Consider the following 27256-nt stretch of genomic DNA (forward strand, 5'->3'; position numbering starts at 1 on the left):
CACACAGACACACAATCACTACCCACCAGATACACAGCACACACAGACACACACATATCACCACACAGATACACACCACACACACACTCCCACACATAACCACAAAAATACACACCACACACAGACACACACACATCACCACAGATACATGCCACACACACCCATACGTCACCACAGATACCACACACACACAATCACCACCCACCACACAGATACACACCACACACAGACACACACATCACCACACAGATACACAGCACACACAGACACACAATCACCACACACCACACAGATACACACCACACACAGACACACACATATCACCACACAGATACACAGCACACACAGACACACAATCACCACACACCACACAGATACACACCACACACAGACACACACATCACCACACAGATACACACCACACACACACTCCCACACATCACAAAAATACACACCACAGACACACACACATCACCACAGATACACGCCACACACACACCCATACATCACCACAGATACCACACAAAGACACACAATCACCACCCACCACAGATACACACCACACAGACACACATCACCACACAGATACATACCACACACACCCATACATCACCACACAGATACACACCACACACACCCATTCATCAGCACACAGATGCACACCACACACAATCACCACACACCACACAGATACACACCATGCACACACATCACCACACAGATATAAACCACACACAACCATACATCACCACACAGATATACAGCACACATAGACACACAATCACCACTCACCACACAGATACACACCACACACAGACAGCACCACACAGATACAAACCACACACACAACCATACATCAACACACAGCTACACAGCACACACAGACACACAATCACCACACGCCACACGGATACACAGCACACACAGACACACACATATCACCACACAGATACACACCACACACACACTCCCACACATCACCACAAAAATACACACCACACACAGACACACACACCTATCACCACAGATACATGCCACACACACACCCATACATCACCACAGATACCACACACAGACACACAATCACCACCCACCACAGATACACACCACACATAGACACACATCACCACACAGATACACACCACACACACCCATACATCACCACACAGATACACACCACACACAGACACACAATCACCACAAACCACACAGATGCACACCACACACACACATCACACAGATACACAGCACACACAGACACACGATCACCACACATCACACAGATACACACCACACACACATCACACAGATACACACCACACACACATCACCACATGGATGCACACCACACACACATCCTTACATCACCACACAGATACACAGCACACACACACACACCCTTACATCACCACACAGATACACAGCACACACACACTCACCACACGCCACACACATACCACCATACAGATACACACCCACACACATCACACAGATACAAACCACACACACACATCACCACATAGATACCCCACACACAGACTCACACATCACCACACAGATACACAACACACACACATATCACACAGATACAGACCACACACACACACACATCACCACATAGATACACACCACACACACACACACATCACCACATAGATACACACCACACACACACACACACACATCACCATACAGATATGCACCACACACACATATCACCACAGATATACACACCACACCCACACAATCACCACACACCACACAGATACACACCACACACAGACCCAAACACATCACCACACATATACACACCACACACAACCACACATCACCACAGATACACACCACACAATCACCACACAGATGCACACCCACACATCATCACAGATACCACACACACATCACCACACAGATACACACCACACACACGCATCACCACACAGATACATACCACACGCACACATCACACAGATACACACCACACACAATCACCACACAGATACACACCACACACACACATCACCACACAGATACACACCACACACATGACCATACAGATACACACCACACACACACATCACCACACAGATACACACCACACACACACCCCCACACATCACCACACAGACACACACCCACACACCACCACAGAAATACACATTACACAAACACCCACACATCACACAAACACACATCACCAAATACATGCCACACACACACCACCACATAGATACACACCACACACACATCACCATACAGATACACACCACACACACATCTCCACACATTACCATACAAATATACACCACCCACACACACCCACACATCACCACACAGATACACACCACAGACACATAATCACCACACACCACACAGACACACACATCACCACACAGATACACACCACACACACCCCATACATCACCACACAGATACACACCATGCACCACACAGATACACACCACACACACCCACACATCACCACACAGATACATACCACACACACACACAATCACCACACACCACCACACAGGTACAAACCCACAAATCACCACACAGATACACACCCCACACAAACACATGCACACACATCACCACACACACACCACACACACACATCGCCACACAGACACACACCCACATCACCACACAGCTACATACCACACACACTCACACCACCACACATCACCACACAGATGCACAACACACACCCACACATCACCACACAGACACACACACATCATCAGATACACACCACATGCACGTCACCACACAGATACCACACACACGTCATCGGATACACACCACACACACTTCACCACACAGATACCACACACACATCATCATATACACACCACATGCACGTCACCACACAGATACCACACACACGTCATCGGATACACACCACACACACGTCACCACACAGATACCACACACACGTCACCACACAGATACCACACACACATCCACACATCACCACACAGATACACACCACACACAGACACACACTCACACTTCACCAGATTCACACCCCCACACAGATAACACCATACACACACATCACTACACACAGATACACACACAGTCACATACACACCACACACACACACACATCATACCACACACGGAAACACATCCACACATCACCATACACAGTCAGATACGCACCACACACAAATACACATAACCACACACAGAATCACAGATACACCACACACAGACACAGGTAACCCTGGACAGTCACATATAACAAGCCTGCCTGACCATGGCCAACCCTGCTCCATTAAGCACAAGCAGGCGGTGCCCACCGTGAAGCGTCCACACCCCCACCCTCACACTGCCTGGCGGCTCTCACACAGTCACCGCACGTGAACAAAGCACCCCTCCAGCCCATCTCTTCTTAACTGAGAAACGCCTCCTTGCTGAGTCTCCCCAGTGAATGCCTCAATTAGCCTGAATCCTTTCCCACGGAGGCCCTGCGAGGCCCTAGCATGCACCAGGGGCTGGCAGAAGCTCACACCCCTCACGCTGCTTGGGGGCCCAGCCACACCTCAGCACCATTAGCACCTCCTCCCTTGGCCTGGTTCTCACTGGCTGGGGTGACCATGGAGGGGCCTATGGTCCAGCAACTGGACGGAGGGGATGGCACGGCTATTCATGGAGCGGCTCTGTGGCCAGCACATTAAGGCAAAGCCCTCCTCTTGCCTCTGAAACCCCACCTCTGCCACCAGGCTCTCCATTCCTGCCCATCCCTTCCCCTGCCAGGAGAACGGGGCTGGATCTCGAGGTGCAGGGGCGCCGATGGGGCAGAAGAGGGGGACACAGACATACAAGAGCCAGACTAGTATGACATGAGGAAGCAGAGTCTGGGCACAGACAGGGGCATGTCCCATCTCAACCACCTACTGCTTCGTGATGAAAGCCACATTGCCCACTCTCCAACCCTCCATTTCCCCATCTGTGAAATGGGATGGTATGAACCCTGTCCCCGAGACATAGCAGGGTTGCGGTGAGGATTAGAGCGGATTGCCTGTGGACAGGGTCAGCCCCTAGGGGATATTTTGGGGTGTGGAGGAGGATGCAGGCCTTGGAGGACCTGCCAGGGCAGCTGTGAGGCTCAACATCTCAGAGCTGAGCCCTTCCACCCCCTACCAGGAGGCTGCTGGGCAGCGCAGGCAGTGTGGGTCAGAGCTGAGCCCTGCCGTCCCCCACCAGGAGAGGAGGCCGCTGGGCGGCGCAGGCAGTGTGGCTCAGAGCTGAGCCCTGCCGTCCCCCGCCAGGAGAGGAGGCTGCTGGGCAGCGCAGGCAGTGTGGCGCAGAGCTGAGCCCTGCCGTCCCCCGCCAGGAGAGGAGGCTGCTGGGCAGCACAGGCAGTGTGGCGCAGAGCTGAGCCCTGCCGTCCCCTGCCAGGAGAGGAGGCTGCTGGGCAGCGCAGGCAGTGTGGCGCAGAGCTGAGCCCTGCCGTCCCTTGCCAGGAGAGGAGGCCGCTGGGCAGCGCAGGCAGTGTGGCTCACAGCTGCATTATTCATGGCGCTAGGCTCTGAGCAGAGGGAAATTTGCTGAGTGATCGACTTAATATCTCAACACAAACCCACTTAGGCAAAACACCTTTGAAGCGAGAAAGGCGGAAAAATAATAGAAAAGGGAAGCCATGGTGTTTGGAGGCAGATGGTGGCAGGAGGGGCCTGGATGGGGCAGGACACAAAGAGATGGCTGGTTCCTGGCCCCCACCAAAAGCCCCCCAGAGGTCCCTACCCCAGGTCAACCCACCCAGGCCCTACTGTCCCCCACCCTAAGTGGCTGTGCCCAGCATTCACTGATGAGGGAATCCCACCCATTTCTTGGGTTCAGTTCATGAAGGGAAGGGAGTCTGCTCAAGGCTTGCACAGCAGTCAGAGGCCAACCAGGAGCCAGACCCAAGACTGCTGAGTGTGGGACAGGGTCCCTACCGAGGTCATGCCCTGGTCTGACCCGCGGGCAGTGCGGTGGGGCTGTGGCGAGCAGGGCCCTCAGCCTGACTGCATGGCTCTGTCCCCACCTCAGGCCACGGTCAAGGCCGGGACACTGTGGAGTGTGGCTGAGGATACTGGAGGAGCCACTCACAGGACAAGGCCCCCAAGTTTCTTCCCACCTTCCCCAACTCCAGTGACACCCTGGTGGAGGAGGTCATATATCGCTTTCCAGTCCTCTCCTCCGCCTCACTTCACCTCTACCACAGCAGGACCACTTTCTCCAACTCAGCCAGAACGTTCCCCCCTAGACCTTTCCCAGTGCTGGTCCCTCTGCCAGAAATGCCCTTCTCACGTCTCTATCTGCCCAACCCCATCCAGCCCTAGGGCCCCACTTCTCTGCCTCTTCCCCCATGAAATATCCCAGCCCTTCCCTGCAGTGGGAGCTCATCGTGCCCATCTGCTCCTTTCCACTGGCACTTGCCATCCTCCACTTTGTGCTGAGGTCAGTTTTGGAACTGGCCTGCTTCAGGTTCAAATCCCAGCTCTGCCACTTCTTAGCTGTGTGACTTTGGACAAGTTCCTTAATCTCTCTGAGCCTTATCTCCACATAACAAAGTGTGAAGAATAAGCAAGTTAATATACATAAGGTGCTTAGAACAGTTCCTGGCACATTAGTGCTCAGGAAGTGTTTATTATTATTATACTATTATTGTTGGTTTCCTCCATCAGCCCATGAGCGGCTTCAAGGGCAGACTGTGTCTTTCCCATTTCTAACCACCCCGTTTCCATGCTCAACCGACGATAGCGGAAATGAACCTAGTTTCTGACAATGTTGTCTCCCCAGCCTATTCACTCCAGATACCCTGGGAATGGGGGCCAGCGCTGGGCTAGTGGCAGAGACCCTGTGTTGGGGCAGAGAGAGGCATGGGGAAGATGACCTCGTCAGCTCCACTCCATGGCAGGAGCCGAGGCACAGTCAGGCCAGCAGTTGGGCCTGGCCAGGGTTAGAGGCCAGCAGCTGGGCATGTGGCTTGCCCAGAGAAGAACAGACAGTGCAGGCTGGGATGAAATATTTAGGAGCCCACATCCCTTGGAAGTGGAAACTGAAAAGCAAAATGAAATGCTGAGATGTAATTACCCAGGCAGGCCAAGCATGTCTCCCTGCCAGCGGCAGGCTCGGTGCCCCCTCCCACCCACCCCACCGCCACAAGTGGGCGTTGGGTAATGAAGTCCCCCTGGACCCTTCTCCTGAGCTAGCCCTTGCCCCTCCTCTTCAGGCCAGGCCAGGAAGAAGGGGTGGCAAAGAGCCCGGCTCTGGCTCCCGCAGGCCACTCCTTTTGGTGGCAGAACAGCAAGAAATACAGAAAATCGGGGGGCTGGGTCAAGCCCCAGCACTGGATATAACCAGACGATCCCCTCACTCCACCAAGCTTCCTCAGCTGGAAAATGGGGCTGCTGGCCCACACCGGGGAGGAGGGACCAAGAAGGTGGATGTGAGAGCTCCATCAGCTGGCCTTGGTGGAGGGGGTGGTAACAGGATGCCTTCCCAAAGTGAGCACGGCAGCAGGGACCAGCCTCACCCAGGGCAGCAGGAGAGGCCTTCTTGAGACACAGGGCTGTGGGAACTCAGGTTGGCGAAGCTGATGGACAGATGCTGGGGGCTGGGGCCCAGGGCCCAGATGTGAGCCTTGAGCTGAAGAAGTCCCCACCCCACCCCAAAAAACTTCCCCAGGCTCTTAGCACTGTTAGGAAAAGGCTTGGAGCCTCAAAGCTTGGGGGCTTGCTTGGCTAGATGGGGGACATGGGGGGTGGAAGACAGGAACCAGGTAGGGAGGGAAAGGGGATTCCAGGCTTGGATCCTGGGAGCAGCCTTGAGTAGGGTCAATAGAGCCTTGGGGAGCAAGGGCAAGGGGCAGGGCCTCTTCCTGTATGCTGGAGCTAGAGCTGGGGGAGGGGTGGGTAGCCTCTGCAAGTTTTTCTCAACAGACATTTGGAGTGGGACAGCTTTTCACAGTGTGGGACTGTCCCATGTTACAGTGCAAGGGACTAGACGCTCAAGTCATTGTGATAATCCAAAGTGCCCCACATATTTCCCCACATGTCCCACATGTCCCCAGAGGTAGGGTGCAGCTGTCCAGAGTTGAAAGCTCCTTTCTGATCTAAACCAGAGAGGGGCCAGGATTTGCCCGAGGCTGACCAGCACATGCTGCTCTCACACATTCTGCCCAGGCCCCTCTCAGGCTGGCTCGGGAGCCCCAGATAGCTCAGCGTCCCTGGGGCAGGTCCAGCCGCACCTGGTAGCAGCCGGCTGACCCCTCAGGCCCTAATTCACGGCGCACCTCCACTCCTGTCGACACCATCTTTCCAGACCACAGCCCCACACCTGCCACACCAACCTCAGCCTGCCCAGCCTGGCCCTTACAACTTTCCACCAAAACTCTAGTCCCACCTGGTCACTCCCATCCCTCACACCTTCAGTGGCTCTCACCTCCCTCAGGGCCAAGTCCAATCCTCAGCCCTGTCCTGAGGCCCTGCAGGACTGACTTCATCCACCCCCAGCCTCCTCTCCCACCCCCAACTCTAACAGCACCTGCGGTTTCCAACATACATCAGAGCCTTTAGTCAGACTCTTTGCTCTGCCTTTGATGTCTGATTCACCTTCCCAGACTCTTTTCTTCAAGTCAGCTCCATGTGTTCTTAAGGATTCAGCTTGGGCCTCCTCCTCCAGGAAGCCTTTATGGGTATCCCCAAGCTCCTCCTCCCCTGGGCGCCTATAACAATCTCAATGTCTCAATCACTGCACTTAGCACAGTGAATGAAAGTTACTGGAATAGATGCCTCTGTGCCCACCAGCCTCTGACTCCAGCAGTGGCCACTGCTGGGCCCTGGATCCACACACTGCCAGGCACAGAGCAGTCACTGTCACTGACTCAGCAACCTCCAGTGCCAGGAGCTGTCCTAGATTCTGTGGGTACAGCCTGGAATAGGACAGATAAGCCTGCCCTCGTGGAGCTGACATCCATCTATGAAGCCAACAATAGGGATGAAAGAATGAACAAATGAATGAACATGCTAGGTGGTTAATTAATTAACACTTGACCTATTGTCCGGAAGGCTCCTGGACCCATCTCCAGCTCCTGTTCCTCTGCGCTTCCTGTCTTCCCCTACTCTCTCCTGCCCACCTTCTGCTTCTTCTCTGTCTCCCCCCAAATACACTCTCTTCGATCATTGCACAGCCCCTCATGTTCACACAGCACTCCCAGTAGAGTAACCTTTCTACATGTTGTCTCCTGAGCTCCTTCCAGTCCACCCAGGTCCTAGGTATGATGACCATTTTACAGATAAGGAAACCAAGCCCCACCAGCCAGAGCCCAGTGCTGCGGTCTGCACCTTCCCTCCCTCCACCCCATCTTCTTCCCCACCTCCACCTTTCTATCTCACCCTCCTCTCTGCTTCCTGCCTTCTGGGTTGACCTGACAAGTGGCCTCTGCTCTCTCAGCCTGTTTCCTACCTGTGAAATGGGGTGGGCATGGAGGCTCGGGGAGATGGTCACAGGGCCTCCACTGTCCCCTGTCCCGCACCCCTCCGCAGCCCCTACTGCGTGGCCCTCTGTTCACTCTCCGCCCTCCCTCCCTCCTCTCCTCTTACTTGTCACTTTGTCCTGCTTCCTCTCCTCCCCATATCCCAAGGCCTCCCTGGGGCCCCAAGACGTCTGCAAGAGTTGTTAGCTTTCCTTCTGGCTCATTAAAAAGCAGAATTTGCATAGAATATCCATATGATCATTCTGTCTACCGCAAAATGGGGCACAGATATAATGCAGCATGTAAGTGAGGGAGAGAGGAAAGGACAGTTACAACGAGAAGCTGGGAGAGGCCCAGGCGCACCCCCGGGTCTGAGGCCTCAGAGGCAGCCCCTCACTCCCTCCAGCTCTCACTAGGCATTTCTGTTGGCTAATTCCTATCTCTGTAATTCTTACAATAACCAGCAAAGTCGGAATACAGTTGTCCCCATACTACAGGTGGAGAAACCAAGAGCCAGTGAGGAACAGTGGCTCATCCATGGACACAAGGCAAGTCCAGCAGGCCGGGGAAAGGGCTCTCTGCCAGGGCCAGCCCACCCGCCTCACGTCACCTGCTGCTCTTTCGGGAAGGCTGCCCCTCCTTACTCTCAGAAGGGAGGCACGCAGCCAGGACACCCTCCCACCACCCTGAGATAGGACCACCTCCCCTGGAGGTCTCTCCCATCACTGCTCCTCAAGGCAGCCTCCCTTCCCCCACTCCTGCCTGGCCTTCCCATCCCTGCAACAACAGTTTAGCCAGAGACACAAGAGATTTTTGGAGACAACTGCTTCAAACCTCTCGTCCCAGCTTCATCGTTGCATTCAGACCTGCCTTGTCCCAAAAAGAATTTGCAGCAGTGCCCAGAAATAAACATGTATATAGCTAAAAAAGAAACTGGTAACAAAACCAAGGGGAAGAGACTGCACTTCACAGATGAGGCCCCATTCAGCATCCATAAGACTTGCCCAGAAAGGGGCCCTTGGTTGGGCTGGAGCCAACCAGGACTTCCCAGAGCAGCTGACCTTGGGGCAGACTCACCGTCCATGGTATTGAAGCCAGGAGTGCCGTGCCTGGCCCGGCAACCCCTCATCCTCCAGCCCTCTGGCCACAGGCAACCCAGAAGCAAGGCCGGTGGGCCCAGACTTCAAATAAACCCCAAATCTGTCCCTTCTCACCACCCCCACCCTTGGTCCAGGCCATTGTTACCTCTTGCCTGGACTACAGTGGCCTCCACACTGGCCCAGGGCCCCACTCTATTCCCTGCACAACAGCCAGAGGGATCACGACCCTCCTCTGCTCCTGACCCTCCAACGGCTCCCAGCTCACCCAGAACAAAAGCCAAAGTCCCCACAGGCACCCCCAGGGCCCCATGCAATTTGCCCTCCTCCGGCCGTATGTCTCCCTGCCTCACTCATTCTGCCCCTGCCTCCTGGTTATTCTCCAAATGCCAGGCAGGCACCACCTCAGGGCCTTTGCACATGCCAGTTCCCCTGCCTGGGGCCCTCTTCCCACAGATCTCCACCTGGCTAATGCCCTCGCTGCAGCTGGGGATCTGCCAAAAGTCACCCCTGCAGAAAGCCAGGGTGAGGACTAAAAGGCCGTCAACCTTGCAGGGAAGAGTCTCCCCTACTTGCCCCTCTCTGTCCACTTACACTGCTTTGTTCCTCTTCAGAGCAGCATCTTTCACAGCTGATATCTCAAATTATAATTATACAGTGATGTGTTTGCTTATTCACTGGAAGCTCCTCCTGCCCTTTCCCCAAGTGTGAGCCCCACAAGGCCAGGAGCTTCATCTGCTTAGTCCACGGCCGTACCCCAGTGTCCTGGTCCAATGCCTGGCACATAGTCAGTGCTCAATAAATATTCATTCTGCAGATGAATGAATTACTGTGGAGGAAAGGGATGCAAAGGCTGGAGGGCAGACGGAAAAAAATGGCCATGCCCCTCCTCACCAGCCATACCCCTGGGGCAAGTCTGTGGGATTGGGAGACCCGGGTCCCACCTGCTGAGTCCCTGAAAGTCCCAGAAGCATGAGGGGAGCCAGCACCAGAGGAGTGGCTGCCAGGGGATTCAGCCCTCCCAGACCACTTTCAGAAAGGAGCCCTCACAGCTCATACTTGGTCACGCAGGAGTCACACGTGACTTCAGGGATCCTGATCCACTTCTCTCTTCTCTCTCTCTCTCTCTCGCACACACACACACACACATACACACACACATACACATACATACACACACACACACACACACACACAACACTTACCATGCCAAGGTCTTCCAAGCCTCAGACCAGGTGGCGAAACCAGGGACCCTTTGAGATTACCCTGCCCCCATCCCTACCTCTTTCCTCCCTAGCCCTAGAACTGCTGGCCTCTGTGGGGCAGGGCCTTCTGAGGCCTGCCCATCTGACAAGCCCACCAATGCTTCCCTGGGGAAGGCCTGATGAAGGGAACCAAATTCCCCACTTAAAAGGAGGACTCAGTCTTCCCACCTTCGAGCTCCAGAGCAAGGGCCAGTTTCGGAGTCATGCAGAACTGGCTACAAAGCCCAGCTCTGCCCTGACCAGCTGGGAGGGCCCAGGCAAGCTCCTGGGCACCCTGGGCTGCAGTCACCTCCTCTAAAGTGGGGACAATGCTCAGGACTTCTGTGCAGGGGCTGAGGCTGGGGCCAGGGAGCAGCATCTGTCATGACAGTTCATGAACATGGCCTCAAAATGTGTGTATTACACACAAGGAGTCTCAGGGGTCTGTACACAGGCCAGGCCAGGCTGGCTGTGTGGCTGGCATGGGAGGCCGAGTCTGTTCAGGCTCAAGGGCTCCGGGAAGAAGGAAGAGGGACCAGGTTGGGGAACATGGAATATCAAGGCAGAAATGTCCGCATGCACCATTCGTGCCCACATACATGAGCTCACTGAGGAAGGCACACAGTCCCTTTTTGGTCTTAGAAATGAAAAACCGGAGGCTCAGGGAGAAGTGAATCATGTACGGCCACACAGTGGTAGAGGGTGGGGCTGAGAGTGGGACGCAAGCTGCTGGACATCCCCGCCCCAGGGCACTTGGTGGGCCCATGTAGGCCTGAGGTGGGAAGCGCTGGGTGGTGAATGTGAGACAAGGAAGGAAACGGTGGGTTCACAGCGTCCCTCCAGGGATGCAGAGAAAAAGGCAGCTGGGGCTTATCTCAGCCACATCCCCAAGGAGCTCAGAGTGGGGGACTTGGAGTGCCAGGAACCCCACCCCAGCCAGGAAAGCAGGCAGAAGTCCAGGGTCAGCAAACAGGTGAAGACGCCTTCCTGAAGGTCAAGGCCCAAACCCGAGCTGGGGTGAGCAGGGCCGCAGGCTTCACCACTTGCCCTTTAGCCAAGGGAAGAAACTGGAAGGATCCCTGTCCAATGGGAGCCTGCGGGACAGATCCCTGTCCAATGGGAGCCTGCGGGACAGATCCCTGTCCAATGGGAGCCTGCGGGACAGATCCCTGTCCAATGGGAGCCTGGGGGAAAGATCCCTGTGTGCTCTGAGTGAAGAGGCTCAGTAAGGAGGAGAAAGAAACAACAGAAGAAAATGAGCTTGAAGAAATGGGATTCCAGTTTAGAGATTTGTCAAATACATCAAAATAAATAAATAAATAAATAAACAGAGGCCAGAGAAGTTAGGGGGCAGACCGCTGTGGAAGTAGCTACTCTGTGGGCTCCCCACTGGGCCCAAGAACAAGACACACAGGAAGCCAGAGACCAACTGTGGTGCTTGACCCTCCATGTGGCAAAGTGAGACAGGAAAGCCACGAGAAGTCAGTGAGGGATGTGAAGACCTGTGTCGTGGGGGACTCAGAGGTCCCCTGATGTGTTGGCTGCATGCTGTCAATAAAGCTGAGGCTCAGAGAGGGAAGGTTACCAGCCTGAAGTCACACAGCCGCCCAGGGACAAGAGCCAGGACCAGAAGTCAGCCCGCCTCCCAGCCCAGGGCCCCCTGCCCTGCTCCTATTCTCTGGTTAAGAAGGAAAACAACTAATGCCTTTGAGAGCACCAGTGCTCGGTGCAGTGCCCGGCCCACCCGGCAAGCGCCGTATAGGTATTCACGCACTTAACCTCACAACAAGCTGTAAGTGAAGGACTATTACTATCCCTGTTTGACAAAGGTGGAAACTGAGGCACAGGGCCCCTCGGTAACTGTTCAGGGCAGCACAACTCATGATGGCAGAGCCAGATTTGAAGCCAGGCCGTCTGCCCCAGTGTCTGGGCTCTTGGCCACTCTATTCTCCTGCATCACTGGGGAAAAGGACCGGATTCAGAACGCCAAAGCCACAAAGGGGCTGCCACCAGCAAAGGGAATTTTTTCAAACCCCAAAGGAATCTTCAAACACATTCCACAAAGGAGGCTGTGAAAGAAAATGTTGCTTCCTGTCAGGAGGGAAGAGATGCAAATTCAGAGCAAAAAGGGCTCAGCATCTGACGTTTTCCTCCTGTCATTCCCATCAAGCTTAGAGGCGAATGCAGACGGGAGCATGTCCCCGTCTGGACGAGCGCATCAGGCAGAGGGAGCCAGGAAAAGTGGCCGCACTGAAAGAAAAGCAGCAGGCCCGGCGACACCAACCTGGGGACTTACAAAATGCAGAGGTGTCAGGCCCTGCACAGGTCAGAATGGCAGAGGAATCCGAGCAGACAGGCACAGTCCCGGAGGCGCACCAAACAAGCGTGTGGTTCATCTTCACAACAGAACAGAGACTGACCTGGCAATCATGAGCAGTCACATTAACACCAACACCTTGCCAATCTCCAAGCCCTGGCAAGGAGACCCAGCTGGCGCGTGGTGGGTCTCGTGGCTTGGCAGGGGGCACACGTGCCAGGTCCACTTAATTTCCACCCGCAGCAGAGTGACAGGTGGCGTACAAGGGCAGCGGAAGGCAAGATGGGTCTTGGGTCTAGAAAGCCCTGGTTGATGGGTTAGAATGGGAGGTTCTGGCTGCAGGGTGGGGCCCACTCCCCTGCGTCCTGGGAAAACACAACGTCAGAGGGCAGAGTGCTCAGCCTTGGGCCGCAGGGTCCCTGGGTCCCAGGAGGCAGCTGGTGGAACAGTCCAGAGGCCTCCCCCTTTGAAGCTGCTAAAAGTCACCTGATACTTGGATACAAGCTAAAGCCAGCGGCAGCACCCCTGCCTGCTTCTACCCACCTCAAACCCCCGCTCCCTGCTCATTTCAACCATGGGTCATCTGATGAGGTGGGAGGGTTGCATGCTCCAGGCACTGCCACCATGCAATTGGCCCCAATCATTCCTGAACTGAAACACCAAGCCCTGAGGGGTCACCCCTGACATCCACTCCTTTAGGCCTTGCCAGACGCTTCCTTTCCAGCACTCCTCTGAGAGACACATTCTAAACAAGTAGTTTTCAGTGGGTGTCTGAGGGTGTCTTCAGGATGGGTCCACATTGTGGGGAATAGGTCTTTGCTCTCATGAAGGATGCCTAGAGCCAAGGCCATGGAGGGCGAGGATGCAGCCTGTCTGTGCCAGCTGGACCTCAGAGGCGGGCTGCTGTACCCACTCCCATCACAGGTGAGAGGAGGAAGCCCAGGGAAGAGGGCTGGTCATCTGCTCACTCACTCTTCACTCTGCAGCGTGTGCTGAGGCCCTGCTATGTGCGAGGGAGGGCAGGGGGCACAGAGCTAGGTGGGGTCCTGTCCCTCCCTGGCCTCAGGAGCCATCAGTGGGGCAGGGGCAGAGGGAAGGGTCAGCAGGTGCTGTAGCCCACCTGAAGGGGCTTCCCAGGGAGCCTGGGGGGAAAAACTCCACCCCCGCCTGCTCCACCAAGGAGCACAGCTCTGTTTGGGACAGGGCAGGTGAGGGGCACCTGCAGGGAGGAGGGGCCTTGGCTCTGAGCCTCAATGGCAAGGGGACCCCTAGGGCCCTGAGCAAGTTAGGCACGACAAGTGGAGATGGTCAGCCAAGCCAGCGCGACCCCAGCACGACCCCAAGTGCCAAAACATTTCAACATGCGGCATTGGCCTAAAAGAAACTCTCCTCGGCCCCACCTCACATGGCTCCCCACCCCACGGCCACAGGAGCTCCAACCCAGGCCTCTCATCACTTCCATCTGCCTGTTCATTCACACCTCCAGGCTTTTGTTCCTACTGTTCTCCCACCTGGCGTGCCCTTTCCTTCCTCCTCTTGTCCAAATACACCTCCTCCAAGCCCTGCTTGCCTGCCCAGCCTGGCTAGGCTGGAGCCCCCGCAGTCCTGGGATTTGTGTCTTCACTTCAATGGACACATCACCACATCCCTTTTTTTACTTATTCAGGCGGGCTCTGCTGAGCACCTACTGTGTGCAGGGCAGGTGCTAGGGCTGGCTGTGCATGGCTCCTCTCATGCCCACCAAAAGGGCCTGAGAGCAGGGCCTGCAGCCTGTCTCTGTCTCACGCTGGGGCTGGGAACGTGCCCAGGGAACAGGGCTGGTCGTCTGTTCACTCACACTTCACTCTACAGAGTCATATGCTATGCTGAGGCCCTCTATGTGCAAAGGAGGGCAGGGGGCACAGCACAGGGGCGAAATAAATCTAGGAAGTCCCAGCCAACTGGAGACTCAAGCTGGTGGAGGACTGAGCCTCTTTCCCTTCCTGTCCCCCAGGGCAGCAGCACTGCAGGATGAAGCACCCAAGGCCAGCAGTGAGGAATGACAGCAGGCGCACCCCACAGTTCACCTGACGCAGCTGCTGACAGGCCCCAAGTTCCTGCTCCCTACCTTATGCCTCCAGGAATGGATTTCTGTCCTCAGTGAGTCAGTAGAGAGAGGAAGGGGAACAGCCAGGGAGCTCAGTAGGGCAGGAGGTGGAGGTCCCAGGGTAGCCTGGCCTCACCCCCAATGCCTACACCCCGTCAGCCTCAGTTTGCCCCTCTGTAGGCTGAGAGAGCAACCTCTCAGGTCTAGGGGTGGGAAGAGAGCTAAAGAAGAAGTGATTTTGCAATTAACCATTCATTCAACAAACATTTATTGAGCAACTACTATGTGCCAGGGCTGTGTTAGATGCTGGAGATGCAGCGGAGAACAAAACAGATTAAAATCTCTGCCTTGGTGGACCATATACAAACAAATAAAAATGTATTAGTCTGGTGCTATAAAGAAAAACAGAGCAGGGTACGGGGACTGGAGAGTAGGACGGAGGCAGGGGCTGTTTCAGATAGGCTGGTCAGAGGCCTCTCTGAAGGGAGACATCCGAGAAGACACCTGAAGACACCAAGAATGTGGGCCGCGTGGACATGCAGGAGAAGCTTTCCCACAGGAGGACCAGCCCGTGCAAAGGCCCTGAGGCGAGCTGGTGCCTGGAACATTTGAGGAGCTGCAAGATAGCTGCTGTGGCAAGAGTGAGGGAGAGGCGCGGAAGGAGGCAAGGCCAGAGAGTGAGGAGAGGCAGCGGAACAGGCACCCTTAATGTGAGTGGGGCCAGCCCCCTTGGCTCTGGCCGTACAGATCTCCATCTCATCCCCGTGGAGCCTCTGTAGATGGGGTGCTCCATTTACAGCCAGGGACGCCACATGCCGAGAGTCTCACAGCCCACTGGATGAGGAGCTGCCCAGCCTGGGCCTCCTGCTGCCCAAGCACTGTCTCCTCAGCGGACTGCCAGCCATGCCATGCCACTGTGCTGACAGAGGCCATCTACATGCAAGTCTGATGCTCAGCCCTGGGAGTCGGAGCGGGAGGTCAGATCTAGCAACAGCTTGACTCACCCGCATCTCTGGAATATCAATGGAGGGCACAGCAACACAGCCAAGAGGTAGGGCCTCAGAATTTCCTGCTGTTCAAGGAACGAGACATCCTCCAAGGAGCAGGCCAAGCCCCCCACACTCCTTCCTGCCACACTCAGAGAGGCCATCTTGTTTCCACCCTTGAGGCACAGATGTACCCAGACATGCTAGATGCACTTACCTGAGAGGACTAGAGACAAACTCTCGGGTGACCCCGTGGATAGGACTTCCTGCCCCATGCACCACAGAGGGTAAGTTCAGTGGCTGGGGAGAGTATCTGCAGGATTCAAATCCTGCCCCTGCCACTTCCTAGCTGTGTGGCCTCATGGGAGTTACTTAACCTCTCTGAGCCTCTGTTTAGCCATTGGTATAATGGAGCTGTCTTGAGAGCTAAATGAGGTAATATGTACAAAGCACTTAAAACAGGCCTGGGCCAGGTGCAGTGGTTCATGCCTATAATCCCAGCACTTTGGGAGACCAAAGTGGGAGCATCACTTGAGCCCAGAAGTTTGAGGCCAGCCCGGGCAACATGGTGAGACCCCATCCCTACAAAAAATGAAAACAAAATTAGCCGAGCATGGTGGTATATGCCTGTGGTTCCAGCTACTCGGGAGGCTGAGGCAGGAGGATTGCTTGAGCCTGAGAGGTTGAGGCTCCAATGAGCTGTGATTGTACTACTGCACTCCAGCCTGGGCAAGAGAGTGAGACCCAATCTCCAAAAAAAAAAAGGCCAGGCACGGTGGCTCACACCTGTAATCCCAGCACTTTGGGAGGCCAAGGCGGGTGGATCACCTGAAGTCAGGGATTCGAGACCAACCGGGCCAACATTGTGAAACCCCGTCTCTACTAAATATACAAAAATTAGCCAGGCATGGTGGTGCATGCCTGTAGTCCCAGCTACTTGGGAGGCTGAGGCAGGAGAATCGTTTGAATCCGGGAGGTGGAGGTTGCAGTGAGCTGAGATCACGCCACTGCACTCCAGCCTGGGTGACAGAGCGAGACTCCGTCTCAAAAAAAAAAAAAAAAGCCTACCACATCTGTGCCCACGTCTGTGCCACCCGCTTGCCACCGCCTGCCTTTCTCCCTCCTCAGTGACTCACTGGCATTATCTCCAGAGCCCAGGCGAGGCCTGCTCTGCATGTCTAATCCAGCCCTGGTGATGCTGCAGAGGAGCCCGGGAGGGAAGGGCAGCCTCCTTGCCTTTCCCTGGTGCAGCCTCAGCCTTGACAGGGAGGAAGGAGTCCTGGCTGCAGCCAGAAGGTCCACACGTGCCCGCACACACACACACAACCCCCCCCACACACACACACACAGGCCCAGTCTACAGATAGCCCCACCAAGGCAGGCCTACCAGTCACATGACCAGAACTTCCCAGACATGCACCCCTACACACACACACACACACACACACACACACACACACACACACACGTCCTGGCCTAGCTGCCTTTGGAGTTCACCTTGCTGCCCTCTCCCGACCAGACCAGCCATCCCCTAAGAACCAGGCTAGCCTGGGCTCCTGTAGTTTTGTCTCTAGCCCCATCCCTGGACACACCTGTATCTCCATTTACGGCACAGCACGGGGCCCAGCACTTCCCAGGCCGCCCCAGGACTAGCCAGGCCCCAGGTAGGGCTGGGACCCAGGCAGCCAGACCCTGACAAACCCTCCAGTGCGCATTCCTGAGCTCCCGCCTGCATGTGCCAGGAGCACGTTTCACTCCTTTTTTTTTTAAGACAGATTCTTGCTCTGTCACCCAGGTTGGAGTGCAATGGCGCAATCTCAGCTCACTGCAACCTCCACCTCCCAGGTTCAAGCGATTCTCCTGCCTCAGCCTCCCAAGTAGCTTGGGATTACAGGCTCGTGCCACCACTCCCAGCTAATTTTTGTATTTTTAGTAGAGACGGCGTTTCACCATGTTGGCCAAGCTGGTCTCGAACTCCTGACCTCGTGATCCGCCTGCCTCAGCCTCCCAAAGTGCTGGGATTACAGGTGTGAGCCACCGTACCCGACCACACATTTTACTCTTGTACCCTGCTTTATTCCCATTTCACAGATAAGAAACTGAGCCCAGAAAGACGAAATGATTTTCCCAAGACCGCACAGCCAATCAGCATCCGAGCCAGGGCACAGGTCTGCCCGAAGGAGCCTGACCTCTTAAGCACCTGCCGCCGCTTCTGCAATGCAAGCTGGAGGAGACAGGGTGTATAGGTAGAGTACCTGGTCTGACAGCCCTAGCTCCAAGTCCTGCTCTGACACCTGGCTGTGTGACCCTAGGCAAGCCACATCACTTCTCTGAGGCTCAGTTCTCCCATCTGCAAAATGGGAAAAAAAACACCTAGCCCACGGGTGTTTCACCTAGCCACATGGTTATTACCAGGATCTGTAATAGTCATAGGGGGTGTCTGGCCCAGGCAGGGCTCAGTCAAGGGCCACAGGATTGCCCAGAGCATGTGTAGACAAGGGTGGGAGTAGGGAATGCCAGTGCCAGGGCTTCCTTTAGGCCTGGTGCCAGTGGCCCAGTCAGTATTGGGCCACTCCAGGTGCCACCTACAGGCTCCCCACCTGCAGGACAGAGCCAGATTCCCATCCCAGTTCCTCCATGTTCTAGCTCTGTGGCCTTGGGAAAGTGACCCACCCCCTCTGGCCTCCATTTCCCCATCTATAAAATGGGCATAGTCATGCTCCTCTGAAGGACCCAGAGACCAGCACACAGTTGGCACCCAGGACTCACTCACCACACTTCCAACATGCATCCCAGCCTGGCCAGCATGCCCTCCCCGCCACTCCCCTCCCTGGTGCTCCTCTGAGCAACTCACAGATGATTTATACTTCAGAGTACGAATCAATACAATATACGGCCAAAGACATCTTTAATCTTTCACAGGGATTAGGCTACAAGGTACAGCGGCCTCTTTCTACTGGCTGCTCAATTCTGATTTCAATTTGGCCAGCTGGAGTGCAGCTCTCTCTCTCTCTCTTCTTTTCTTTTCACCCACTAAAAGATGTTCCTCCAAATCAAATTTCATTTATTGGGTTGCGCGACGAGACCTAGCTGCCTGAACTGCCCTGGCCAGGCCCCCGTAGGATGTTGCACACTGGCATGGGGTGGCCTTGGAAGTTTGGGGACGTGGGAGGCCCAGCCAAGCAGGAAGCCAGGCCCTCAGGGACGTACAGATGGTGCATGGGGTGTGGCAGGTATTGTGAGGGGCGCCTCTGCCAGGACAGGAGTGCCCCGAGCTGGAGGCCCTTGCATAATGGCAAATTTTATTTTTCTAGATCATGAAGTCCTTTTAAAAAATCTTGAGTAGACTTTATTTTTTCTAACCGCCCAATACTTGATTAGATGTTAAAAAAAAAAAATTAAACAATAGGCTTACCTTCAGCCAAAACACAATGCCCAGACCCCACCCCCATCCCGTGCCTCTCCTGTCCCTCCAGGCTGTGTGTACATGGGTGTGCCTGTGTGTCCCTGTCATACCCTAGCACTTGCACAGGGGCTGGCCCTTGTGGGTCTCAGTGAGCACGCAAATGACAGAAGACAGAGAAGACAAGAGTACAGAAACAGGTGAGACCTCTAGTTCCGGAGCCAGCCATCCTGGGTTCAAATCCCTTCTCCACCTCTTACTTGCTGTGTGGCCTGGTGCTAGCTATTATTCAGCCTCTCTGTGCCTGCACTTCCTCTCCTGCAAAATGGGGATGAGGCAGCATCTACCTCGTAGGGCAGGAAGGACTGCCCAGGACAGCAGGTGCTGGGCACAGAGGGAGGCCTGCATGAGCACTGGGGGTGGCTTTGAGGTCCCTCAGGGCAGGGACTGAACACGACTGAACACGGAGACTCAGGCCTTGATCCCTTCCCCCATCCTATACCTTTGCCCCTAAATCCTGCAGAGGTCATGCATTAAACAGAAAAGGTAGGAGGTTGGTTTGGGGAAGAGTTGAAGCCACAGAGGAGGAAAGGAGCCAGCAGAGCAGAGTGGGAGGTGCTGTCCAGAGGTAGGTGCCCAGGTCTTGGGTCTGAGCAAAGGAGGAAAGGACATGTGGGTGGCCCAAGGGAGGGGCTGGGCTCTGGGGCTCGGAGGCTCTGACACTGTCCGCCAGGGTTCCCAGGTGCTATTGCCAGCCCATCTGGAGCTGGGAGTGGAGTCCTGTTCACCTCTGCTTCCTTTTGCTCTGCCAGGCTGCAGGAGTGGGGAGTAGCCTGGAGCCTCAGCCATCAGTCAGTGCTGCCCCACTTCCCGCCGCCCCACTGCCCCCTACACCAGGTGGAGGCACCCAAGCAGCTTCAGCTGTACAATTAAAGGGGTTTATCCGAGATTTATAGCAGGATTATGCCCACGGGGTGTTACCAACGGCAGCCTCTGGACACTCTGTAGTCCTTAGGAAAAGCAATTAGAGTCCTGAGGCCATGAGGGTATAAATATACAGACGCCATCACCCAAGGTCTCGGGCACTGGTGAGCTGTGTAGAGGCAGGGCCTTGGGAGAGACCAGGGGCAGGGCAGACGGGCCCTCTCTGCAGGAGGTGGGTCTGCCAGGAGGGAGAAGGGCCTCCCCACTTCCCCCACACACAACAGGGCCCCGAGGAAGTCACAGGCACCATCCTTCAGCCCCACAGCTCCCCAGGAGCTGTCCCCTCTTGGCTCACCCCAGCCCAGGTGGAGGCCCCCAGCCTAGGGCTGCCTGCTGCCCCAAGATGCCCACAGCTGCAGCCCATGCAGCCAGCCCTCTCAGGGCACCAGCAGCAGCACAGACCCAGCCAGGGGCCTGCTCCCGGGCCCTGCTAGGTGGGAGTCACCTGCCAAGGGGATAACCCTTGTTATCGCTCAGCCACTTATCGCTGGGGACACCTGAAAGCTTTATCACAGAGCATCTGAGGACAGCAATTTAAGGCAATTCAGCAAGCTTAATGGGGGAAGGTGGCATCAGGGTACGAGGGGGAGACCTCGAGGAGAATAAATACTTGCCAGAGTTCCTCAAACCCCACCCACAGGGACACCTTCTTCACTGATGCCCAAACCAGCACAGACCGCCCGCGGCCCTCCACCCTCACCCTCACCACAGACAGGTCAATTTTAGGGGCTCCAAATTCCTCATTCCTCTGAGAGCCTGCCTGGCTGTCCGCCCATCACCTGAGTCCCTGACAGCCCTCTAAACAAGGCCCCTCGTCCCCACCCCATCCCTTCCTCTGCTGTGAGGAGAGCGGCCGCCCCGCAGGCTCCCGCACCAGGGAGGTCAACAGTCCCCTCATCTGCACACCCACGTCTGCAAAGGCCTCACAGTCGCCGTTGACCGGAGTCACCCAGAGCCCAGTGAGGCCATGGACCAAACCACAGTGCTCAAAGAAGAGGCCGAGGCCCACCTGGCAACAGCCAGGCAGTCAGAGCCTGTATCAGGCCCCGGCTGGGAGCTCCTGGTGGGTCAGTCACTGTGCCGGGACACCCCCGAGCCTGGCATGACTCTGCGGCCAGGCGTTTGACTCACCGTCCTCACGGGACTTCTGGATGAAGGCCTCCACACCGCTCTCACCATAGCTGCCCTCCGAGGCCACCGTGGACACATAGTTCCACTTGAGGGCACGGACGATGTCCACCATGGCCTGGGCCTGGTACGTGTCCGAGGGCACCACGCGGGAGAAGAAGTCGTAGCGGCTGTTGTCACTCAGGTCTGGCGCTGTGGAGGCGTAGCTGATCTGGGGTATCTGAGGGGCGAGAGGGGCTGCTGAGGGTGGCGACTGGCTCCCCACCCTGCCTAGCCAGCCCCATTCCCCTACACACCAACCTCCCTTTGGTCCCCACAGCCTTGGGACCACCACAGCCCACCCCTCCCCATGGGCGCTGCCTCCTCCTCCAGAAAGTCTCCCAACCGGCCTCCCTGGGGTCCCCAAAGACACCCCAACCACACACAGATACACACACAGGCACACACATACATACACCACACACACATACACCCTGGGAGCCTCTGGCTGCCTAAATTTACACAAAGAGCTCAAAGATCCCAGCCCAGGGGAAATCTCCACATACGTGAGATGATTCAGCCTGGGGATGGGGTGGGATTTGGGTGTTGGGAGGGGCCCTGAGGGGTCATGTGGCCCATCCCATGTCCCCAGGCAGCTCCTCTGGTCAGGACCCAGCAGACCCTGTCCCCACAGCTCTCTGCCAGCTCAGCCTCCTTCCTCGTGCCCTGCTCAGAGGAGATGGAGCCTCGATTCCAGCTCCCCTGTCCCCCACTCCAACCCCAAGGATGGAAGCCCAGGAAGCTAGTGGGGTGGGCTTCAAGAAGTCCCTTCTCTCTGCAGCTGGGGACACTGAGCCCAGAGAGTCACCACCCTGCCGGGTCCCACAGCCTCTCCAAGGCAGAGCCGACCCAGGGCCCTGCCCCAGCCCCGGGGCTTTCCAGTCACGGGGCATCTTCCCACCTCCACAGGCCCCACCTGGACCCTCCCCAGGCAGGAATGAGACTCAGACCCCCTGCCTCCTGTAGATACACCCAACCATCCCCAGGACAGGGAAGGGGTATGGTCCCTCCTCTCCGCCCCTCCCCTCCAGGGCGCCACCCACTGCTCTGCTCTCCCGGCTGCTCAGGGCTTGTGGGCTCCACTCCTCACTTGGCCCACAGGGACACTCCTCTTTCCTGTGTGCCCTCTGCCCGCTCAGTTGTCCAGGGAGACAGGGGTGGGGAATGCATATTGATCCAGGCTGGCGTCGAAACTAAGATTTTATGCCCCTAAGGAATCACTCAGATTCAATCCTGGCCAAGAAACCTGTGGCCAGACTTCAGGCCCAGTGGCAACTGTGGGTGGGGAAATGTTCCTGGGACAGGAGGGTTGGGGGTGCCCCTGGCAAGTGGTTGCCCACTTGGCCAAAGCCTAGTGTGTCCCTATCCCTGGGGCCATCCCCCAGACCAGTCAGCTCCCCTTCCTCAGGACAGGGCAGAGGTTCTGCCGACCTAGAAGCCCCACCTCAATATCTCGACATTCAACTCTATTCACTTCAACAAAGACTTTATTGAGCACCTATGATGTCCTAAGTGCTGAGGACAGCAGTGAATAAAACACTCACGGAGCTTCCTTCTGGTGGGAGGAGAGGAGCAAGCAAGCTAACAAGTGACCGGGACCATTCTCCACAGCGATGAGGCCTCACAGAGTGGCATAAGGGGGTGGGACATCGGGGTGGCAGGTGGTGTATGGGTGGCCTAGCAAGGGGTCTGTGTGGCTGGAGCAGAGCAGGATGGGGAGAGTCAACGCATAGTAGGTCCCACAGCCTCTTAATAAAGGGACAAATGACAATAAGGAAGTTGACTGGGGACAGTGAGGGTCCACCCTCCCCTGAGAACGTCCATTGCCAAAAGCATGGCCCGGCTCGGCCACCCAGCTGGCCCGCTCTCCGCCTCCCCTGTGGGAAAAGCCCAAACCACTGAGACCTTCACGGGTGAGGATGTGGTTAGGGCAAACAGTTAACTGGCTTTTTGGATTTTCTAAGCAACCAAGGGTTAACTCCCAAACCCCCTCACTGCAGCTCTTGTAGTCTTTATAAAATGGCATGTACTACATTATCCACTGGCACTGTTTGTAACAGTAAAACTTTGGAAACGACCCACATGTCCATCAAGAGGGGATTGTTTAAAGAAGTTCCAGCCAGATGAGGAATATTACACAGCTGTGAAAAGGAATGAGGCTGATTTCCAGGCACTGCTCTGGGTGGGTCTCCAAGATATTCCGGGGTAAAAACAACAGCAATAAGGAGGCAACATGCAGGTGGAAGCTGTTTACTGTGTGAAAGGGGAGGTGCATACTTGCTGCTCTGAAACAAAACATGTGCATTGCCTCAGGGGAGGAAAGCAAGTGGCCGAGACAGGATATGGCAGGGACCTTTCACCTTCTACCCTTTGTAGGTTTCCAATGTAGAACCATGCACATCTTCCACCCATTTGGAAAGCAAACCACACTCGACTATACTGGAATCTATGTGTCCCCTCACCTGCTCTGTCAGCAGTGACTGAAAACTAGCCCAGTCCTCTCTGCCTTGGAGAACACTTGGCATAAAAATAGCACCCTCTAAAATGTGAGCTCTGATTGGATATTTATTCATTCACTTTAAGGTTGTTATTTTTGAGGTCTGAAAATGGTATTAGAGTCATGGCTGGTTTGTTTTTAGGAAGTCTTGTGTTTTAGAGCAGTTTCTCAGCCTTTGCACTCTTCACACTGTGCAGGGGAGGTTAGTTCTTTGTTGGGGGGAGGTCCCTGAGAGACAAGTGTTTTGTTTACCTCTCTTGCTGGCCTCTGCTGGGCCCTAGCCAGGAGCGATCATCACCTGCCTGCCTCCATGCCCCTCCTGATCAGAAGCTTGTCCCTACTTCTGGTGTTTCCTCCCACCGGTCCTTGATTCCCGGCAGGGGTTGAGGGCTCAACCCGGGCCACACAGCCGGCGGCAAATGGAAACAGAGGCCCCCCCAAGATGAAGTGGCTCCTTCTCACTCATCCCTATTCCTCCTTCCAAGCTCCTTTCCAGGCCCAGGTGGTGCTCAGCACAGGTGGTGAGCAGTCGATGGACGGATGGATGTCCGGGCATCCCCTGTGGGGCCAGACTCATTAGAAGCCTTCAGACCCTGGCCCAAATCCAGAGTGGGGCCCTGGCACACTGGCCCTGGCCCACGGCACACACTGCATTGCCCCAGAGGGTGGGGGGCCAAGCATGTGCTCCTGCAGGATATGCACGTCAGCCTGCAGGAGAGCCCCGGACCCCTGATTTCAAGAGCGCAGGAGGGGCCCCTGACCTTCCCCCAATAATTCCTGAGACACTAGAACAAGGACCCAACTTTGAGATGCGGGTGAGGGAATCACAGGCTCCTGAACAGGATCCCGGGGATAAGCCAGCCTCCTGCGATGTGTCCACCTGCCAGCCTCTCCTGTCTGCTCTCCCCGCAGCCTCCCTCCTCAGCCCCAGCCCCTCCCACACTTCCTAGGGAGACAGTTTCAAGCAGACTTTGGGGAGCTATACTGCTTAAGTTCAAATCCCAGCTCCACCTCTCACCAGCTGAAAAAAAACTTGGGCAAGTTACTTCACCTCCCCGGCCTCAGTTTCTTCAGCTGCACAATGGGAATAATTACAATAGCTGTCTCCTAAGGCTGTGAGGGTCACATGAGGGAATTCAAGCAAAGCACTCAGAACAGCGCCTGGCAGGCGGTAAGCACTAAGGGTCAGCTCTTAGGGGAGCTGCCATCCCTCCCGCTAAACCTCCTCTGGCAGCAATCGCCTTCTCTTGCCTCTCTCTGACTTTACCTCCTAGGACTCTCCCTCTCTGCCGGCCCCCTCCCATCACACACTCTCTCCATGGTCTCGTTGTTGTCATTGTCATTGTCACAGGGACATCCTGGGAATGCTATTGGGCTCTCCAAGGCTCTCTTGCCCCACCCTGGAGTGGAGGGATCGGGGGCAGGAGGTGTCAGGGGCCACCACAGGTGGGCAGGGAGCCACGTCTGCGTCTAAGCAGGTGACTGTGACAACCTAGCCCATGTGGGGCTCTGACGTCTCTTCAACTCCCACTGTCTGCGCAGCCCAGCCCGAGCAGGAGGGGGACGTGCAATTTACATTCTCTGAGGAGAATGCTCCTCTCCTCTCCCAACAGCAGCGGCAGGAGGGGAGGGAGGGAATGGTGCCCGCCCTGGTGCCAGCTGCTCCATCCCTCTGCCTCCTTTGCTTCCCTCACCCAACACATTGAGCACCTACTGTACACTGGACACTGTTCCAGGTGCTGGGGACACAGCACCTTGTGTCACACCCTCATGGGGCAAGAGTCAGAACTCAGATTCCAGCAGCCCCTGACCAAGCACAGGCGTCCTGCTCTAGGTCCCTCTGTCCCTTTCTCCTTCCTCTTTGTCTATTTTCCTCTGTCCCCAGAGTCCATGACCTCATCTCCCACATCCAAATCCCCCTGCTCATCAAGGCCCAACTCAAATGTCACCTCCTCCAGGCAGCCCTCCCTGAGCCCTCATCCTCCAGAGGGGGCCTAGCCTCCCACAGCACTGAATGCGGCTGCCCCAAGGGCACCAGGCACGTCCTCCCGGTGTTACTATTCTCTGCCTACTCATCAATTCAACAGGCCCTCTAAGCACCCCACCTTGTGCAGGCAAGGCCACGTGGAGAGATGCAGAGTTGAACTAGACTGATCCCACCCCAAACACTAGTCAATACCCACTGCGTTCTGGGAGACATCAGCAGAGATAGCAGAAAGTGTTTGTGCAAAAAGTGCTCCACTGTCTGGGCCCCCCGAAGAGGGGTAGGTTGTATGGCCCCCTGGAGTGACACACAGTGTGCCTGCAGCCACCACCCAGGAGAGCCTCAGCTGAGGTAAGGGGTGAGTGACTGAGGGGTGGAAGGATGCATGAATAAACCTCTCTCCCTCTCCCTCTGTCTCTGGCTTCTAGAGTGACAAGGAGATCCACGCCACATGGGGAAAGACAAAAGCTGCTTCCGGACTTAAGCAACAATGAAGATGGATTCCAAGTACATCTGAGTGTGTGTGTGTGTGTCTGTGTGAGTGTGTGCATGCACATGGGCACATGGGCTAGAGCGTGTGTCCTGAGCACATGGGTGCCCCGCACATTCATTCATTTATTCCTCCTACAAAGAGGCATGGAGCACCCACGGCCTCCAGGCATAGTTCTGAGGGCTGGGGATGGACTATGGACAACTGCCCTCAGCGGGCTCCCATCTAGATGGAGGCAGGTCATGCAGAGGTGCATCATAAGCTTCTGAGTCTGTTAGATGGGGATGAGGAGCCAGGAGGAAAAAGAAAGGAAAGGAAAAGGGGAGTGTTGCAGAGTGGCCAGAGAGACCTTTTACAGTCTGTGTGAAGACCCCAGCAGGGAGGGGTATTTGAGGCCAAGGTGTTCCAGGGCCAGGGAGCAGCCAGTGCAAAGGCCATGTGTGCATGTCTGTGTGTGTGTGTGAACATGTATGCATGCCTGTGTGTGTGTGTGAGCATGGTGCATGCCTGTGTTTGTGTGAGCATGTG

At 55.7% G+C, this 27256-nt stretch overlaps 1 protein-coding gene across 4 annotated transcripts in view; it reads right to left on the reverse strand.

Annotated features, from left to right (window-relative positions):
• GRM4 (glutamate metabotropic receptor 4) overlaps window positions 1–27256 on the reverse strand; it is a 125433-nt gene that overhangs the window by 50407 nt on the left and 47770 nt on the right. For all 4 annotated transcript variants that reach the window (XM_034961876.2, XM_034961874.2, XM_055113481.2 and 1 more), the window contains exon 3: window positions 21722–21938. In XM_034961876.2, coding sequence (XP_034817767.1) covers window positions 21722–21938 — 217 coding nt within the window. The remainder of the gene's footprint in view (window positions 1–21721; window positions 21939–27256) is intronic.

The sequence above is a fragment of the Pan paniscus genome, chromosome 5, assembly GCF_029289425.2.
Source record: "Pan paniscus chromosome 5, NHGRI_mPanPan1-v2.0_pri, whole genome shotgun sequence".
Taxonomy (NCBI): Eukaryota; Metazoa; Chordata; class Mammalia; order Primates; family Hominidae; genus Pan; species Pan paniscus.